The 20,297-nt window shown below is 41.5% G+C and overlaps 1 protein-coding gene across 2 annotated transcripts in view; it reads right to left on the minus strand.

Moving 5' to 3' along the window:
* Positions 1 to 20,297, minus strand: part of CEP152 (centrosomal protein 152) — a 60,434-nt gene that overhangs the window by 26,206 nt on the left and 13,931 nt on the right. For both annotated transcript variants that reach the window (XM_075858027.1, XM_075858026.1), the window contains exons 9-18: positions 19,947 to 20,147; positions 18,185 to 18,332; positions 17,664 to 17,755; positions 16,132 to 16,286; positions 14,980 to 15,190; positions 14,747 to 14,842; positions 14,396 to 14,526; positions 13,805 to 13,933; positions 11,359 to 11,494; positions 11,066 to 11,257 (exon numbers count right to left, since the gene is read on the minus strand). In XM_075858027.1, the coding sequence (XP_075714142.1) occupies positions 11,066 to 11,257; positions 11,359 to 11,494; positions 13,805 to 13,933; positions 14,396 to 14,526; positions 14,747 to 14,842; positions 14,980 to 15,190; positions 16,132 to 16,286; positions 17,664 to 17,755; positions 18,185 to 18,332; positions 19,947 to 20,147 (1,491 nt within the window). The remainder of the gene's footprint in view (positions 1 to 11,065; positions 11,258 to 11,358; positions 11,495 to 13,804; positions 13,934 to 14,395; positions 14,527 to 14,746; positions 14,843 to 14,979; positions 15,191 to 16,131; positions 16,287 to 17,663; positions 17,756 to 18,184; positions 18,333 to 19,946; positions 20,148 to 20,297) is intronic.

Genomic DNA, 20,297 nt, shown 5'->3' on the forward strand with positions numbered 1-20,297 from the left:
CTGTCCATAAAACAGTCTTCTGAAATCCCTGACGTTTGGCCAGCGTAACTTACACACAGCATTATATAAACGGTTAGGGTTGTGTCTGCTAACAAGCGGCCAGATTTCAATGACACCCATTAGAACTGTGAATGCAGCTCTGAATTATCTTACAGGCTGTAACAAAGAAGAAGAAGTACACGATAAATACAATATATTTTATTTTCTATGAAAGATTATACCTAGCATATTAAGAACTGGAAAATTTTGTTTAAAAACACATTCTTTAAAGATTTTCCAGTATTAATAAGGCACAGGCCTGGTAGAACGAATACACTGCATTATGCCTAGTGGAGGGGGTGAAAGGGGCAGAGAATGGCACAGGGATTCTCATTTTGGTGTTCTTTCAACCCCAGAATCACGCATCACTCCTTCAGGAGCTGCACTACATCTAACACAATATATACGTTTTTAACCCAATAACAGCGGAGGGCATGTACAACGACCAACACCAATCATTAGCCAGAAGGTATCAATCCCTGCAGCGAGTGTGCCCTGGAAATATCAGCAACACTTCACATTACCATTATATTGACTTACAAAGAATAGAAGTGCAAAAGCAACCATTTAAAAAAAAGTATATCTTTATTAATGACGTTTTAAACACAACACGTTATAAAGGTGTTCTAAAAAAGTAAAGGAACAGCATCCATGGGTCATATTACAGCATCACAATAAATTCTTAAGGAAAAATCCCCCATATGTCCAATGTACTAATAGTAAAGCACATAAAAGTGCCAGATAGGATGTATATCGTTACACCTGTGTCAAATAAAAGGACATATCCAAAAAAAAAAAAAATATATAAAAATATTAATGTTATCAACCTATATTGCAAGACCACACTCGATAGCGTCCACCCTTGAAGGCGTTTTGGCAGGAATGCCGTCGTCTACCTTTTTAAATAGTTGCTTTTGCACTTCTATTCTTTGAAGGTTAATATAAATATATATGTTTTGCCCAGTATAATCCTTTAACCCCTTCAGGACCAAGCTCATTTTGGCCTTCAGGACCAGACCCATTTTTTCAAATCTGACATAATTCACTTTATGTGGTAATAACTCCGGAACGCTTTTACCTATCAAAGCGATTCTGAGATTGTTTTCTCGTGACACATTGGACTTTAGGATAGTGGAAAAATGTGGTCGATAAATTCAATATTTACCAGTGAAAAACACCAAAATTTTGTGAAAAATTGAAAAAAATTTGCATTTTTCTAAATGTAAATGTATCTGCTTGTAAGACAGGCCAGTTATACCACACAGAATTGTTGCTAATTAACATCCCCCATATGTCTACTTTAGATTGGCATCGTTTTTTGAACATCCTTTTATTTTTCTATGACGTCACAAGGCTTAGAACTTTAGCAGCAATTTCTCACATTTTCAAGAAAATTTCAAAAGGCTATTTTTACAGGGGCCAGTTCAGTTGTGAAGCGGCTTTTTAGGGCCTTATATATTAGAAACCGTCAAAAAGTCACCCCATTTTAAAATCTTCACCCCTCAAAGTATTCAAAACAGCATTAAGAAAGTTTCTTAACCCTTTAAACGTTTCACAGGAATTAAAGAAACGTAGTGGAGGTGAAATTTTCAAAATTTCCTTTTTTTTTGTTGCAGAAATTCATTTTTAATCTATTTTTTTTGTAACACAGAAGTTTTTACCAGAGAAACGCAACTCAATATTTATTGCCCAGATTCCGCAGTTTTTAGAAATATCCCACATGTGGCCCTAGTGCGGTAATGGACTGAAGCACCGGCCTCAGAAGCAAAGGAGCACATAGTGGATTTTGGGCCTCCTTTTTATTAGAAAATATTTTAGGCACCATGTCAGGTTTCAAAGGCTCTTTCAGTGCCAAAACAGTGGAAATCCACCAAAAGTGACCCCATTTGGGAAACTACACCCCTTGAGGAAATTATCTAGGGGTATAGTGAGCATTTTGACCCGGCAGGTTTTTTGCAGAAATTATTGGAAGTAGGCCGTGAAAATAAAAATCGTCATTCTTTCAAAGATAATGTAGGTTTAGCTAATTTTTTCTAATTTCCACGAGGACTAAAGGAGAAAAAGCACCACAACATTTGTAAAGCAATTTCTCCCGAGTAAAACAATACCCCACATGTGGTTATAAACGGATGTTTGGACACACGGCGGAGCTTAGAAGGGAAAGAGCGCTATTTGGCTTTTGGAGCTCAAATTTAGCAGGAATGGTTTGCGCAGGCCATGTCGCATTTGCAAAGCCCCTGAGGTACCAAAACAGTGAAAACGCCAAAAAAGTGATTCCATTGAGAAAACTACACCCCTTGAGGAATCCATCTAGGGGTGTAGTGAGCATTTTGCCCCCACAGGTGTTTCATAGATTTTATTAGAATTGGGCAGTGAAAATAAAAAAAAAATCCTTTTTCTTCAATAAGACGTAGCTTTAGCTCCAAATTTTTAATTTTCTCAACAAATAAAGGAAAAAAAGAACCCCAACGTTTGTAAAGCAACTTCTCTGGAGTACGGCAATACCCCACAGGTGGTCATAAAATGCTGTTTGGGCACGCGGCAGGGCTCAGAAGGGAAGGAGCGCCATTTGCTTTTGGTGTACAGATTTTGCTGCATTTGGTTTCTGGTCGCTATGTTGCATTTGCAAAGTCCCTGTGGGACCAAAACAGTGGATCCCCCCCAGAAGTGACCCCATTTTGGAAACAACACCCTCAAGGTATTCACCTTGGGGTGTAGTGAGCATGTTAACCCCACAGGTGTTTTGCAGAAATTCGTGTGCACACGATGTGGGAGAATGAAAATGGGAATTTTTCCTTAGATACGCCAATATGTGGTGCCCAGCTTGTGCCACCATAACAAGACAGCTCTCAATTATTATGCAGCGTTTCCCTGTTTTAGAATCACCCTACATGTGGCCCTAATCTTTTACCTGGACATTCGACAGGGCTCAGGAGTGAAAGAGTACCATGTAAAATTGAGGCCTAATTTGGCGACATATAAAAGTATTGGTTCACAATTGCAGAGGCTTTGATGTGAAATAATAAAAGAAACCCCTGAGAAGTGACCCCATTTTGGAAACTGCACCCCTCAAGGCATTTATTAAGAGGTGTAGTGAGCATTTTCACCCCACGTGTCTTTTCCATAAATGATTGCACTGCGGAAGGTACAAATTAAAATTTTTCCCTAGATATGTCAATTCAGTGTCAAATATGTCGTGCCCAGCTTGTGCCACTGGGGACACACACCCAAAAATTGTTAAAAGGGTTCTCCTGGGTATGGTGATGCCATATATGTGGAAGTAAACTGCTGTTTGGGCACACTGTAGGGCTCCGATGGGTGGGAGCGCCATTTGGGTTTTGGAGCGTGGAATTTGCTTGGTAATAGTTTTGTTTGGAGTATCACTGTTGTTTCCGTTTATAATGTGGGGCATATCTGAGCTGGGCAGAGTACATCAGGGGCATAGTCAGGTGGTATAATAATAAGGTAAAAAAAATAATAAAATGATCCATAGATGTGTGTGTTACGCTGTGATCGATCCTTTCTGCACAGGCCGGTGTCGCACTGATAAATGTCCTTCCTTATCCCCCTTTTGGTCCACACTCCGCACCTTTGCAGTTTGGGGAATTTTGCCGGGAAAGTGTTGTCCTGGTATAATACGGGCACCGTCGCTTCCAGCAGATATGTTTGGGCCCTCCCCTTCCTGGTTCCCTAATTTTAGTGCCTTGATACATCGCCTTTTGAAACAGAAGAAATGTTCCCCTCGGGCCTTCACAACTGGATATTTTTCTTTCCTGAATTATTGGAGCCTTAACTTATTTTATTTTTTCATAGACGTAGTGGTATGAGGGCTCTTTTTTTACGGGACGAGCTGTAGCTTTTATTGGTACATATTGGGGTACATGCGACTTTTTGATCACTTGTTATCCTTTTTTTGGGAGGCAAGGTGACAAAAAAAAAACAGCAATTCTGCCATAGTTTTTTTTGTTGTTTTTTCTTTATACAGCGTTCAACATGCGTTATAAACTACATGTTACCTTTATTCTGCGGGCCAGTACGATTCCGGCGATACCAAATTTATAGAACTTTTTTATAACTTTTTGCACAATAAAATTACTTTTGGAAACAGAATGTATTTTTTCTGTCGCCAAGTTGTGAGAGCCATAACTTTTACATTTTTTCATCTATGGAGCTGTGTGACGGCTTGTTTTTTGCGAGACGAGGTATAGATTTTATCGGTACCATTTTTGGATACGTGCGACTTTTTGATCACTTTTTATTTCAATTTTTGGAAGACAGTGACCAAAAAAAACAGTAATTATGGCAGTGTTTTTGAGGGTTTTTTTTTTATGACATTCACTGCGCTGGATAAATAACATAATATTTTTATAGTTCAGGTCGTTACGGTCGCAGCGATACCAAATATGTATGGCTTTATTATTTTTTTCTATAATAAATGACTTGATAAGTGAAAAAGGGCGATTGTGTTTTATTTTATTACTTGAAACTTTTATTGTATGTTTTACAACTTTTATTTTTACACTTTTTTTTACACTTTTCTTTAGTCCCACTAGGGGACTTGAATGTCCAACTGTTTGTTTGATGTTCTAACACATTGCACTACCTATGTAGTGCAATGTATTGGAACGGTCAGTTGTTCACTGACAGCAAGCCGATCAGGCTCCACCTCTGGGCGGGGCCTAATCAGCTTACGTAATGGCAGACAGGAGTCCATTGTTAGGGCTCCTGTTGCCATAGTAACAGTCACCAGCCTTCGCATGGCAAGGCTGCCGATTTTCTACAAACCTCTAGGATGCAGCGATCACAATGGATCGCTGCATCGAAGGGGTTAATGCCAGGAATCGGAGCTAGCTCCGGTTCCTGGCGATAGATCGGGGTGTCCGCTGTAACATACAGCGGACACCCAATGCTGATGACGCCGGCTCAGCTTCTGAGCCGGAAGCTGAGGTGGCGCCATCTTGCCGATGGTACCGGAAGCCTCCTGGGCCCCGCCGACGACGGGGCATAGGAGGATTCCGTTACAGGCTGATCGGGAGGTAAGCATTAGCCCTCCGATCGCCTTTGCAGCCACCAGCAATCCAGCGATCACGTTGCTGGGGTGCAGGTGGCTATAAACTCCTCACATGCTGCGATCTCTATTGAACGCAGCATGTGAGGGGTTAATCGGTCGGATCGGAGGCTAGCTCCGGTCCTGCCCGATACCTCAGGGTGCCAGCTGTAACATACAGCTGTCACCCGGTGGTGATGTCGCTGGCTCAGTTCCTGAGCCAACTTCATCTCCATGACGTACAGCAACGTGAAAATGCGGTAAGACACCAGTTTTAATGACGTTACTGTATGTGATCCGGCGGGAAGGGGTTAAACTTCTGTATTCAAAAAAAAAAAAAAAAGCATGCATCAATGTCACTTTTTATTCTGACGATCAGCGGTGAGCCAAAATCAGACTCCACCAATGTTATCTTCCCACATGTATATATGACGCATCAGATCATTTTGACTGGATTTCCCTTTTAAGTACAGTTCTACATATTTTTATATCTTAAAGAGACCGTCACCACATTATAAGTGGCCTATCTCCTACATAATGAGACGAGATGGGCGCTGTAATGTAGGCGACAGCAGTGCTTTTTATTTAGAAAAACGATCTATTTTTACCACGTTGGGAGCGATTTTAGCTTTATGCTAATTAGTTTCTTAATGCCCAACTGGGCGTGTTTTTACTTTAGACCAAGTGGGCGTTGTACAGAGGAGTGTATGATGCTGACCAATTAGGGTCATATACTCCTCTCCATTCATTTCCTCAGCGCATACGGATCCTGCTAGATCAGTATGTGTCGTCTTATACTGACACATTAACGTTACTGAAGTGTTTAGACCGTGAATAGACATTCCTTCCAGCCAGGATGGGATGTCTGTTCACAATCCCGGCACTTCGTTAACGTTTCTGTGGTACTTACAGCAGAGCAAAGCGTAATCTCGCTGTAACCTGTCATTTACAGCATGATCTCGCGAGATTACGCTTGCTCTGCTGTAAGTACCACAGAAACGTTACCAAAGTGCCAGGATTTTGAATAGACATCCCGTCCTGGCTGGAAGGAATGTCTATTCACTGTCAAGACACTTCAGTAACGTTAATATGTCAGTGTAAGACAGCACATAACGAACAACGCAGTGTCACTATGCGCTGACTAAATGAATGGAGAGGAGTGCATGGCGCTGATTGGTCACTGATTGGTCAGCGTCATACACTCCTCTGTACAACGCCCACTATTCTCAAGTAAAAACAAGCCATTGGGCACTAAGAAAGTCATTAGCATAAAGCTAAAATCGCTCCTAACGTGGTAAAAATAGATTATCTAAATAAAAAGCACTGCTGTCACCTACATTACAGCGCCGATCTCCTTATGTAGGAGATAGGGCACTTATAATGTGGTGACAGAGCCTCTTTAAACACATATGTGGAAAAACAGTATTAAATGACCCAAACATTTTCAAACTAAAATAGTTTGTATTGAAATATGATTAAAATACAGATAATAGCATCAAAAATTTATTAAAATATAAGTCCTCACATTAAAGAAAGTACTGAGTGGGCTACTGGCCAGAACATCTATACCATACAGATGTACATTACATAGTTACATAGGTACATAGTTCGTACGGTTGAAAAAAAAGAAACATTTCCATCAAGTTCAACCAAGGGATGAGAAAAGGGAAGTAAAAAATTTCTACACATAGCTTATATTTTTTTGTTCTAGGAAATTATCTAAGCCTTTTTTAAAGCCATCTACTGTCCCTGCTGTGACCAGCTCCTGCAGTAGACTATTCCATAGATTCACTGTTCTCACAGTAAAGAAGGGTTGACGCCTCTGCGGGTTGAACCTCTTTTTTTCCAGACGGAGGGAGTGCCCCCTTGTTTTTTGAGGGGGTTTTACATGGAACAGGATTTCACCATATTTTTTGTAGGTGCCATTCATATATTTATATAAGTTAATCATGTCCCCCCTTAGTCGTCTTTTTTCAAGTCTAAATAGGTTTAGTTCTTTTAATCTTTCCTCATAACTTAGATTCTCCATGCCCCTTATTAGCTTCGTTGCTCTTCTTTGTATTTTTTCCAACTCCAGGGCATCCTTTCTATGAACTGGAATCCAGAACTGAACTACATATTCTAGATGAGGCCTCACTAATGCTTTGTAAAGTGGTAATATTACATCCCTGTCCCGCAAGTCCATGCCTGTTTTAATACACGACAATATCTTGCTGGCCTTTGAAGCAGCTGATTGACATTGCATGTTGTTATGTAGTTTATGATTTACAAGTACACCCAGATTCTTCTCAACAAGTGACTCCCCCAGTGTAGCTCCCCCTAGGACATATGATGCATGCAAGTTGTTCGTACCCAGGTGCATAACTTTACATTTATCTACATTAAAGCTCATTTGCCAAGTGGACGCCCAAACACTTAGCTTGTTTAAATCCGCTTGCAATTCACGAAACATCTTCCATAGACTGAACATTACTACATAGCTTGGGATCATCTGCAAAAATAGAAATAGTGCCATTAATCCCATCCTCTAGATCATTAATAAATAAGTTGAATAATAGTGGTCCCAGCACTGAACCCTGGGGTACACCACTTATTACCGGGGACCATTCAGAGTAGGAATCATTTACCTCAACTCTCTGGATACGGTCCTTGAGCCAATTCTCAATCCAATTACAAACTATACTTTCTAAACCTATAGTCCTTAATTTACCCATTAGACATCTGTGAGGGACAGTGTCAAATGCCTTTGCAAAGACCAAATACACTATATCCACAGCGGCCCCTCTGTCTAGGCTTCTGCTCACCCCTTCATAAAAACAAATCAAGTTGGTTTGACAGCTTCTATCCTTCGTAAAACCGTGCTGGCTGTCACTAATAATACTATTTTTTGTCACAATTCTGTATATAGTCCCTCAATAGCCCCTCAAACATTTTCCCCACAATGGATGTTAAACTTACTGGTCTATAATTACCCGGGGAAGACCTAGAGCCCTTTTTGAAAATAGGCACCACATTTGCCCTGTGCCAGTCCCTTGGCACTATACCAGTCACTAGAGAATCTCTAAATATTATGAAGAGGGGGACAGAAATAACGGAACTAAGCTCCTTAAGAACTCTAGGGTGTAACCCATCTGGACCCGGGGCCTTGTGCACATTTATTTTATTTAAATTTAGTTTGGACCATCTCCACATTCATCCAATTCAGTATATCAACTGATATATTAACAGCACTGGCACCGGCTACATCAGCTGCTCTTTCTTCTGTTGTATATACAGTGCTAAAGAACCCATTTAGTAACTCTGCCTTCTCTTGATCCCCAGTTGCCAACTCCCCATTACTACTATCTAGCAGTCCTACATGTTCAGACCTTGGCTTTTTTGCATTTATATACTTGAAGAATTTTTGGGGATTTGTTTTACTATCCTTGGCCACCTGCCTTTCATTTTGTATTTTTGCTGATTTTATTACCTTTTTACAGATTTTATTAAGCTCTTTATAATTTACAAAGGCTACAGCTGTACCCTCAGATTTGTATTTTTCAAATGCCCTTTTTTTGTCATGTATTGCCCTTTTTACAGAAGGTGTAAGCCATGTGGGGTTTAATTTTAGTCATTTATACTTGTTACCTATAGGAATAAATTTTGCACAATAATTACCCAAAGTAGATTTAAAAATCACCCATTTATCATGTTGTACCATTATTTGACATTAGTTCTTCCCAGTCTATATCCTGAATTGCAGCCCTCATCCTGGGGAAATTGGCCTTCTTAAAATTAAGTGTTTTTGCCCTCCCAGCCTGTGTTTGTTTTTTACAGTATAGGTAAAATATAACTATATTGTGATCACTGTTACCGAGGTTTTCATGAACATTGACATTCCCAACAAGCTCTGCATTATTAGAAATGACCACATCCAACAGAGTTTCACCTCTAGTCGGGTCTTCCACAAACTGGCCCATAACATTTTCCTGCAACAGGTTGAGGAAATGTCTCCCCTTTGGAGTTGAAGCTGAACCATGACACCAATTAATATCCCGGTAGTTCAAATCTCCCATTATTACTACAGTACCCGCCTGTACAGCCCGCTCCATCTGTTTATATAGCTGAACATCCATCTCCTCAGTTATATTGGGGGGGGGTCTATAGATTACACCAAAAGTAATTTTTTCAGTGTTTACCTCCCTTTCTAGTTCCACCCACAAGGTTTCAACCTCCTCACAAGCTTCACCCTCTAATGTCTCATTCACACTCACCTTCATATCACTTCTCACATACAGACATACACCACCGCCTTTCCTATTTGCCCTGTCTTTCCGAAACAGTGTAAAACCCTGTAGATTTACAGCCCAGTCATGTGAAGAGTCCAGCCATTTTTCAGCAACACCAACTATATCTATACTTTCTTCCAGTATCAAGGCCTCCAGCTCCCCCATTTTGCTTGTTAGACTTCTGGCATTTGTGAACATACACTTTAACTTGCCTTTAAATGTTTCACTTTCATTATCAGAAATGTGATTGACATTATTTTGGCATGTTTATTTTCATTGCTGTTTTGTAACGAAAGGATCAAATCTTGTTGCCTAGTCCTCACCCCACAGTCTGTTTCGCCCCCCACCAATATAGTCTGACCCATCTCTAATCTAACTACCCATTTATTTTCTACATTGATCTCCCTCCTCATTATAAATAAACAGCCATGGTAAGTCACATAACAAAATAAAAAACTGTGAAACTCAGAATCGATAGACAGAACTGGCAAGGTAGCAAAAAAAATAAAATAAAAAAATAAAAAGAGAAGTTGACAGACCATGCAGATATACAATGGGGTAAAGAGTAGCGATGTGCCAGGAGCCCAACGTGTTTCGCCACCAGGCTTCATCAGGGGGGAATCCTCTGTAGATGCTGCCACAGTGCACTCCGCAGATGCTGCCACACACACCCCAAGTGGATAGCTTTATTGGGGCTCCCTCTAGGAGTGGAATCCCCAGCCAGAGCGTTGCCGACGCTTTGGCTGAGGATTCCTCTACTGCTGGAGCCCCTGACGTCACTATCCATACAGTGACATCAGGGGATCCTCCTTTACCGGAATGTGATATCAGGGACAACCCAAGAGCCAGAGTCCCAGAGCAGAGAACTAGTATAAGCTCTGCGCTGAGACTCTGGGGAAGCCATTAACATCAGTGTCCATATATGGACAGTGATGTCAGGGGCTTGCCCAGAGCTGGAGTCCCGGAGCAGAGCCGCTTCTAGCACTCTGCCTGGGATTCCAGCTCTGCTCCTGACATCACTGTCCATATATGGACATGGATGTCAGGGGCTTCCCCAGAGTCCCAGAGCAGAGCCTATACTAGCACTCTGCCCGGTACTCCAGCTCTGGGGAACCCCAGACATCGCTGTCCATATGTGGATAGCGATGTCAGAAGATTCCACAGAGTCCCGGAACAGATCCGATACTAGCGCTCTGCCCGAGACTCCTTTCTGGGGAAGACCCTGACACACGGTCCATATATGGACAGCGCTGTCAGGGAATTCCACAGAGTCCCGGAGAAGTGCCTATACTAGTGCTCTGCACGGGACTGCGGCTCTGGGGAGGCCCCAGACATCGCTGTCCATATGTGGACAGCGATGTCACAGAATTCCAGAGTCCCGGAGCAGAGTCCCGCAGATGACAGCCCCAGGGGCCGCATACGGCGTGCTTGAGACCCCTGGTGTAGAGGTTATGGACAGTAGTCCACTCAGTACTTTCTTTACTGTGAGGACTTCTATTTTAATCCATTTTTGATGCTATTATCTGTATTTTGTATTTTTATCATGTCTCAATAAAAACTATTTTATTTTGAAAATGTTTGATTCATTTAACACTGATTTTCCGCATATGTGTTTAAACTATGACTTTGGTGTTTGACCAAATTATTCTATTGAGGCACTTTTTTGGTGTGATTATATTTCTATATCTTGTTTAGTGAATTGTCTACATACCTGCTGGTGCTCCTTTATACAACTATCTTTTACCAATGCCATCCGTGCTTCAAATTGTTCTTTCATTGTGCATTCACTTTCTTTCTCCCACTGAGCCTTCGCATCCAACAAAGCTGACTGATGTTTCAACTCTGTTTCTGTCCTTAGAGTTTGCAAAGACTTTTCTGTGTCTTGTGTCAAGTCTTCTCTCCACTTACAAAAAATAAATTTTTAAAAAAAAATGAAGTTTTGGCATTGTCAATTTATTTAATATAAACATAAAAATAAATATATAAAATTTTTGAAAGAATTACCTGTTCTTCACTTAGTTGAAATTCTTTTTTCATACGGTCTCGGACATTCTCTTCTAGAGTATCCTTCTCTTTACACAATGCTATATAACATTCTTGTACTGCTGTCATCTCATTAGTAAACTCAATGATCCGAGATCTGCAACGCATCAAGAAAATGTTGAAATCTACATTCCGGTTTAAAACTTAAAGGGGTTGTCCAGGAAAAAAAAAAAAAAAAAGTGTCCCCCAGCCTTGGTTTGCCTTCCCTAAAACCCCCTATTAAATGTCTAGCCAGTTTCTGTTTGATCTTCATCGTCACTGCTGCTCTGTTTGTTTACATCCCTTGCTTCTTGTCCTGGCTGTTTCCAGTCTTGTAACCCACCATACCCATGATCCCTTGCTGCATCTGAGGAGACAGCTTACACCCTCCCCCTTCTTCCAAAGCATCTCAGGTATTTGCATACGGCCACACCCCTCTATGTTCACAGGGTCATTCCCTGCTTTAATTACGAAAAACAGGCAGCTCCCTCCCTGCACACTGTCTTACACACTAATAATCATTATCCTTTGTGCCTCCATCTATCTCTGATCTAAGTACACTGCTCTCCCTCCCCCACCCCTTTCACAGCCTGATAAATGTAAGTTTGCCCACTCCACCTATGTGAGACATCTTGTACACACAATCCAGTCAGCACATTTTCCTCACCTGCTGCTGGATCTGTTCCAAGAGATCCTGTATTAGGCCCGGTTCACACTGAGTTTACTGATGTAAACGCTCGAAGATAGGGCATGTCGCTTCTATATCCCACGAGCTGGTTTTACAGCTCGCAGGAAAAAACAGTCTCCGCCTCCCACTGAAATCAGTACGAGGCGTTTTTTGCCGAGTTTTCCGACACAGTTTCCGCGTCAACAAAGCCTGTGTGAAGAGGCCTGAGGGTATGTTCACACAGCTTATTTTCAGGCTGTAAACGGTCAAAAAAAAAAAAAAAAAAAAATCGGAAGCAGAACGCCTCCAAACATCTGCCCATTGATTTCAATGACAAAAATGGCGGTCTGTTCCGAGGGTGCGTTCTTTTAACCGGCCGTTTTGAAAAACACCCGCGTAAAAAAAAAAAAATACCCGCAAAAAATAATTGCATGTCACTTCTTGAGCCGTTTTTGGAGCAGTTTTTCATTGACTCAATGGAAAACCAGCTCCAAAAACGGCCGTAAAAAACGCCACGAAAAATGCGAGCAGCTGAAAATCAGGAGCGGTTTTCCCTTGAAAACAGCCCCGTATTTTCAGACATTTTTATTAAGCGTGTGAACATACCCTTAGGCCCTGTTCACACAGAGTTTTTTTAACACGTTCTTTGACGCGGAAACCGCGTCAGGAAAACACACCAAAAAACGTCCGAAAATGCCTCCCATTGATTTCAATGGGAGGCGGACATGAAGCGACATCCCTTATCTTCGGGTGTATATTCCTCTGACCTCCAATGGGAGGCAGAGAAAGCGTTTTTTCGCAGCGTTTTTTGCGCGCGGCGCTCAATGGCCGCGGGCAAAAAACGCAGCGACAAACGGCGTGCAGGCAGATCAAAATCTGCATCAAAATTCCAGATGGAAATTTTGATGCAGAGTTTTCTGTCTGCAAAAACAAAGTGTGAACAGGGCCTTACAGTGAAGCAAACTCCAAACAACGGTAAAACGTATTTATTTTTTTTACACAATTTACTATAAAATGTATGTAAGTGTCTCTCACTAAATTATATATATATATATATATATATATATATATACACATATATATATATACACATACATACACAGGAGGGGGCGTGTTACAGGAGAGACAAGGCGGCCAGGCAGCGCAGAAAATCCTAGAGTGAAGGAAGAGGAGGTGTGGACGACGAGATAGGACGACGACGGGGCGTATACTATGATTGATGACGCTCCGTGTCTTTGCGAAGACTGCAATTCCGACTGTCTAGAGACACGGCGCGTCATCAACTACCTGTAGGCTCTATTCACACGACAGGGTCCGAGTGTCGGCCGATAAAAACTGCGGTTTTGGTCCGTTTTTCATCTGTTCCGGGCTATGTTTCCGTTTTTAACCCGATTTTTTCCTTGTCCGTTTTAGAAACGGATACATTTCATTTGTAGGTAATGCCACATGCCCGCCCCCTCCTGCAAGCAAGGCCACACCACGCCACCCCCCCCCAGGAGTAGGGGCGTGTACTATGATTGAGGACGCTCCGTGTCTTTGCTCAGCCTGCACTTTCTGCTGTGTAGAGACACGGCGCGTCATCAACTAGGTCTACAGGCGGCGGGACCAGCGGTGGCAGAGCTCTGAAGAGTTCATAAAACATCCGCCCGGCCCACTGCCTGTAAATGTAGTTGATGACAATTATTCCTGGACAACCCCTTTAAGTACTGTGCTTTTTACTAAACCAACACCTATTACATAAAGAGAATTAAAAAGTCTTACTGTAAATGGGCTATTTTAGTCTCATAGTTCTGACATAGCCGTTCCTTTTCTGCTTCAAAATTCTCACTCAGCTCTATTCTTATGTGGTTCTTAATGTCATCCTGATGATGTTCATATGTACGCTCACACCTGGGAGGACAAAGTTATTAGTGGACACTAAACTTGGAAAAATTGTACAATATTTTCCATGCTGCACGCTGCTCATTTAGTACAGGCTGTCTCCTAGGCTTCTGTATTCAGCATGAGATCCTGTGCTGCAAAGTTTTTAAGCCAGGATCACACACGGAATTTTGAGCCAAACACTTGAGTGGACACAAAAGAAAGGAGATGCATCAGTCTTTTCTTTATACCTTTTATTACTTTTGGATTCACTTCTGGCTTTGGCTTAAAAAACAGAGCCAAAAACTGCATCAAAGCAAAGTATGTGATCCTGGCCTTATTTATTGTAATGGAAACTGCACATAAGTATGGGATTCTTAAATATGGCAACCTAGGGAGTTAGATTTAAGAAGCTAGACTATTTGCATCCAATATACACTGATCTCCACAAGTAGGACAGATATGCACGAAACACCAAGAATCTGTTGGCACCTTTCAATAGATTCCTTCTTATCTTTATCAAAGTCTTCAAGCATTTGTCTCATCTCACTGCAGAGTTGCTGGTTTGCAGCCCTCAACTTCTCCTCATTTGTAGTAAGTTCTTTGATACACATCAAATGTTTCTAATAAAAAAAAAAAAAAGACAAAATTATGCAGGGGAGAGTAATAGTACTTGACAGTAGTTTGTAAATATGAACGGATACAAAATATGGTACGCCTAAAGATTGCGTGCTTTGCACTGCAGTCATATAGATTTTCATTGAGAAAACCCACAGTTAATCCTTCTATTGTATTAGATTCAACAAATGTAATATTACAACTACTACTAATGCTCGATCATACCTCAATTTCTTGCTGAAGCCTATGAATCTCTTGGTCTGTATCAGCTCCTGGTCTACGTGGGGATGTAGAATCCAACCGCCTATCACAGCTACTGGTCTATTATAGAAAAAAAATAATGCAATGAAAAGAAGGCCCTTCCTTGCTGCCTATATAAATGTATACAATACTACACACAAACACATCCAGAGACAGACACAATGCACTAGAATCACAGTAGTACAGTTAATACTCACCACGCAGTTCTTGTCCTCTTTTTCAGCACTTTCAAGTAACATTTTCAGTTCCTCGGTTTTGGACTGATATCCCTTCAGATCGGATTGTAGCTGAACAATTTGCTGCCGTTTCGTCTTGTTACTGCTCAAGCAGCGTTCAAGCTCCGCCTTTAACTCCATAATAATATCATCAGATGAAAGGTCTTTCCTAAGACCATTAGTATGCATTACCCTACACATGTAAAAGACAAAAATTTTTTGGGGGAATACTGGAAAACACCACAACGAACAAATACTGAAAAACACATAAGCATAATGCTCTGTCCACATCTCATTTTCCCCTTCCGTTGGTGGTATAGGTTGGAAATATTCTTCAACGTATACCCCTTTATAGACATACGATGGAGTTTGTCGCCCAATGACTCCCATTGTGGAAATGGGTATATGGGTTTTTTTTCTGCACCACTCTGTATAAGAAAGTAGGGGTATGCTGGCCCAGAATGTTCCAAAAGGAAAAGCTTTTGGCATACGCTGGGTGAATGGGGTCCAATGAATATATTCGGCGCATGAGCCAGGAAGTGTCCCAGGCCAAAGGACGAACGTCTTCAAAAAACAAGATGCGAACAGAGCCTTAAAATGTCATTATGCTTACTACTTGTGGAATAACATCTATAGGATTTTCCAAATACATGCTCCAAGAAGCAGAAGTAGCCCTGGCCAGTGGAACCAAGAGTTGTATTTTCAGCTCTACCCAATTCTTTTCCATACATTTCAGGTTGTAATAAATCATTCAATGTAAAGTGTATGTATAGTATCAAATTACCATAAATACCCAATGGATTTTTCCACTTGCAACCTCCTTAGTTGAACCAAACTACTCCATATCAGCCCCCACATTGCTGCGGATATGTCCACTTTTAAAAACTAGTCAGCAAGAATTAACCTACTGAATGCATCACATTTCTTACCATTAAGGCAAGCATTCTTTTACGGATTAAGCTAGACATAGAAAGGAGATTTTTAAATTATTTTTTTGGTGGATCTCAGACATAGGCGTCTATGAGCACTCTTATACGTGGAAAGATCATGTCCTTTCTGGGAAGAATGGCTAAACACTAAAGCACGCTTAAAAAAAACAAAAAAAAAAACTGAATTTCTAACATAGGGAAGTACCTGTTGAGTCGTGACTTCTGCCAGTTAACTTTCCTAATGCCCAAATCCACGTAAGAGTCAGAAAGTTGTTGATCCTCTTCGCCGCGGATAAAAACTCCCATTTTGGCGGCAGACTCATACATGGTAATTTGCTCTTTTAACTCACTTATTTCGACCTTTAAAAAAATAAAAATAAAATAAATATGTATTCCTTGTTTCAAGTTTATACACCGTCAAGTCACATGATGACAAGCAGCACCTAATATCTAGAGTAACCGCAGTGTGAAGCACGGACAGCAGCTAGACGGGCTAGGAGTGACTCAATAAGGCGCTGGTAGGTGGTCGCAGGTAGCTGGAGCCATGCTGACTGCAGCGCATCTCACATTTACTGGAGAGTGTGGGGGAGGATCCATAAAGCGATCAAGATGATCGAGGTGGTCCCACAGATGCTCAATTAGGTTCAAGTCCGGCAAAATAGGGGGCCAGGGACGTACTTGGAAGTCTTGGTCGTGCTCTTCCAATTACTGTCGGACATTTCCAGCTGTGTGACATGTCGCATTATCTTGCTGGAAGATTCCATCTGCCCCAGGGAAAACAAGCAGCATGTATGGATGGACGTGATCTGCAACAATTGATTCACACCAAAATCGCTTCAGAGTGTCTTCCACATGGATGAGTGGGCCCAGAGAATGCCATGAAAAAATTCCCCAGACCAGAACGCTGCCGCCATCAGCTTGTGTTCTTCCAGCAATGTTTGCAGGAGGTTTGTTCTCAGATGTTTCTCACCTGATACACCAACGTCCATTCGAAGCAGGAAACAGGACTCATCGGAGAAGGCAACCCCTTGCCCATCATCGGTGGTCCAAACCAGATACTGCCGTGGAAATTGAAGCCTTTTTTTTTCCGAAGCACCTTTGTTAGCATAGTAGCAGTGACCATTCGTCTGCTTTGGAGCCCCATACGCAGTAGGTTTCGCTGAACTGATGTTTTAGACACACGTCTGGTAGCCCCCTGGTTGATTTTCACGGTGAGCTGTTCCACTGTAGCGTGTCGTTCGGTCCTCACGCACCTTTGTAGCCGACGTTCACCTCTCACATCGATGGCACGTGGTGCTCCGCAGTTTCCACATCAATTATTCCGAATGGTGCCATTTGTCAACTCACAATACACTTTCACCACGGCCAGTTCACAAACCACACTGTTTGAGGAAAAACTGCCGCCCTTGGCCCAAAAGCCAATATCATCCCTTTTTGTAACTCTGATAAATCGCCCCTGTTACCCATGGCAGCATTGAGTGATACGTGTTCAGACAGCCTATCGCACACCTTATACACCCACCAAGCCAGCCCACGACTCATCACTTCCTTCACGAGCTACGCACTGCCGAAAGTAGGAGGTGGTCATAATAATGTGACTCGACTGTGTATAACTAGCCGACAAACAAAATAAAAATTCTAACCCATTAAGTATGCTTTAAAATAGCTTGCATTTTGTAGACAATTGTAAAATATGAGAAACGTTGACAAGAAAAACAAACGCAAATACATACTAACCTGCAAAGCCTTGTTCATGCTATCACTTACTAACTTTGAAGAATGCAGCTGTTGAAGCTGCATCCGTAACTGTGTAGTCTCCTGAATCGAGCCTAAAAAGTTTGAAAGTGTAAAGATTTAAATAGATGAAAAAAAATAAAATAAATACTTAATGACCTAAAAATGTACGATATACAGTATACAGATCGAATGGGTGCATTATCTAGACAGAAATAAATGTGTCTGCATCGCTCACATTACACTTCCCACTCTTCCGCGTTAGTGCACCCCCTACACACGGCATTATTCAGTGCCGAGGCTGCTGTAATCACAGGACTTTATTAGGTAGAAAGGTCTCTCTACAGACACACACACAGCTTGAAGTCAGCTATTTGGGTAAGATATTCAGGTTATTTTTGCTGCAATCCCCAACAACAGAAATGGTTCATTATGAGCAATAATCTTTTTTCACCTACGGATGTAACTTTAAGCAGTTAAACTGATGACATCTTTATTGCTTTATAATATATATATTTTTTTACCTGTGTGCAGGAGATTAGCACATTGCTTTTGACTTTCCTCCAAGCTCCTAGTCAAGCGGTTTATAATCTCAGTTTTCTCCATCTTGATTTCTTCTTGGTTTCTCTCAGATATCTTTACTTGTTGTGACAGGCGACTACACAATTCCTTCTATATGATAAATAAGAGTTATAGATAACTAGTTAGGTCTCATGCACATGGTTGTGACCCTAATCATGGTATGCGATTACGGGACATGGTGGGCATTTTTTTTGCCCGTTCTTCCATACAAAAGTATGGGAGCAAGGTCCGTAAAAAGCAGAAGATAGGACATGCCCTATATTTTGTGGAGGCTTTCTACGGCCCGGACTCCGACCCCGCAAATATACGGGAAGGTGTCCGTGGTGAATAGAAAAGAATGGGTCTTTGATGGCCGCGAGCGGGGACCTTGGGGATCGCGAGGGATTGATGCAGAGAGTATATGCGAGGATTGTGTTATCTTCATTATACAAAGAACAACATGTATATGCTGAATCAAGAAAGATTTTAAGTTTCACATTTTAACACTTGGCATTGCATCTTTTTGAATACTCAGGATTCTGGATACTTAAAGAGACTCACCACATAAGTGCCCCGTCTCCTACATAAGGAGATGGGCGCTATAATGTAGGGGACAGCAGTGCTTTTTATTTAGAAAAACGATCTATTTTTACCACGTTAGGAGCGATTTTAGCTTTATGCTAATTAGTTTCTTAATGCCCAACTGGGCGTGTTTTTAGTATTGACCAAGTGGGCGTTGTACAGAGGAGTGTATGACGCTGACCAATCAGCGTCATACACTTCTCTCCATTCATTTAGTCAGCGCATAGGAATCCTGCTAGATCAGTATGTGCTGTCTTATACGGACATATTAACGATAGGACGGGGCGGGATGTCTATTCACAATCCCGACACTTCTGTAGCGTTTCTGTGGTACTTACAGCAGAACAAGCGTAATCTCACTGTAACCTGTCATTTACAGCGTGATCTCGTGAGATTACGCTTTGCTCTGCTGTAAGTACCACAGAAACGTTACCGAAGTGTCGGGATTGTGAATAGACATCCCGTCCTGGCTGGACGGAATGTCTATTCACTGTCAAGACACTTCAGTAACGTTAATATGTCAGTATAAGACAGCACATAGTGAATAACGCAGTGTCACTATGTGCTGAGTAAATGAATGGAGTAGTGTATGACGCTGATTGGTCAGCGCCATACACTCCTCTGTACAACGCCCACTTGGTCAATACTAAAAACACGCCCAGTTGGGCATTAAGAAACGAATTAGCATAAAGCTAAAATCACTAATAACGTGGTGAAAATAGATGGTTTTTCTAAATAAAAAGCACTGCTGTAACCTACATTACAGCTCCCATCTCCTTATGTAGGATATAGGGCACTTATAATGTGGTGACAGAGTCCCTTTAAGGTAAATTTCGACTTTTGAACAAAAAAATAAAATAAAATTAAATGGGTCTGTAATTGCGGTTCGCATTTACGGACAAAATCTACGGTCGTGTGCATGAGGCCTTACTCTACAGTTAGAGTTTAAGTACAAATAAGAAAGTTTGCCACAAGGTCACTTGCAACCGTTTTCTTCATATGGAATAACTGAAGCTGCATTGTGACCACAATTCTACATTGCCGTAGCCTCAGAGACATAGTAAAGTGGAATAAGACCTGTGTAGCATCTATATATGCATTTTGCTTGGTGTTCAATGGAAATGTTACTCTCCGGAAACATACCTGCTCCATTAGTGCAGTGTTAACCTCATCCAGCTTCTGCTCTAGGGAAAGCAATTGCTCCTCATTCTTCTTTTTGAGCATGGACACAACAGCCTCATGTTGTTCCCTTGCTCTGTGAATGGAATCAGAACGCCTCAGGTCCATGACTTGCTGCTGCATACTGTCCATTGCGAGCTTGGCAACTTTCAGTTCCTTCCGCAACTGAATAAAAAGTAAAGGAACACATTGAGGAGGAGATTAAAATTGACTTTTTCCAAGAACACCACAATGGAAGCAATAATTCTGATAAACATTTCCAACCTAACAAGATTTAGCAAAAGTGGATTCTGGAACATAGAGCCACTTGAATTA

The sequence above is a fragment of the Rhinoderma darwinii genome, chromosome 3, assembly GCF_050947455.1.
Source record: "Rhinoderma darwinii isolate aRhiDar2 chromosome 3, aRhiDar2.hap1, whole genome shotgun sequence".
In the NCBI taxonomy this organism is placed as follows: Eukaryota; Metazoa; Chordata; class Amphibia; order Anura; family Rhinodermatidae; genus Rhinoderma; species Rhinoderma darwinii.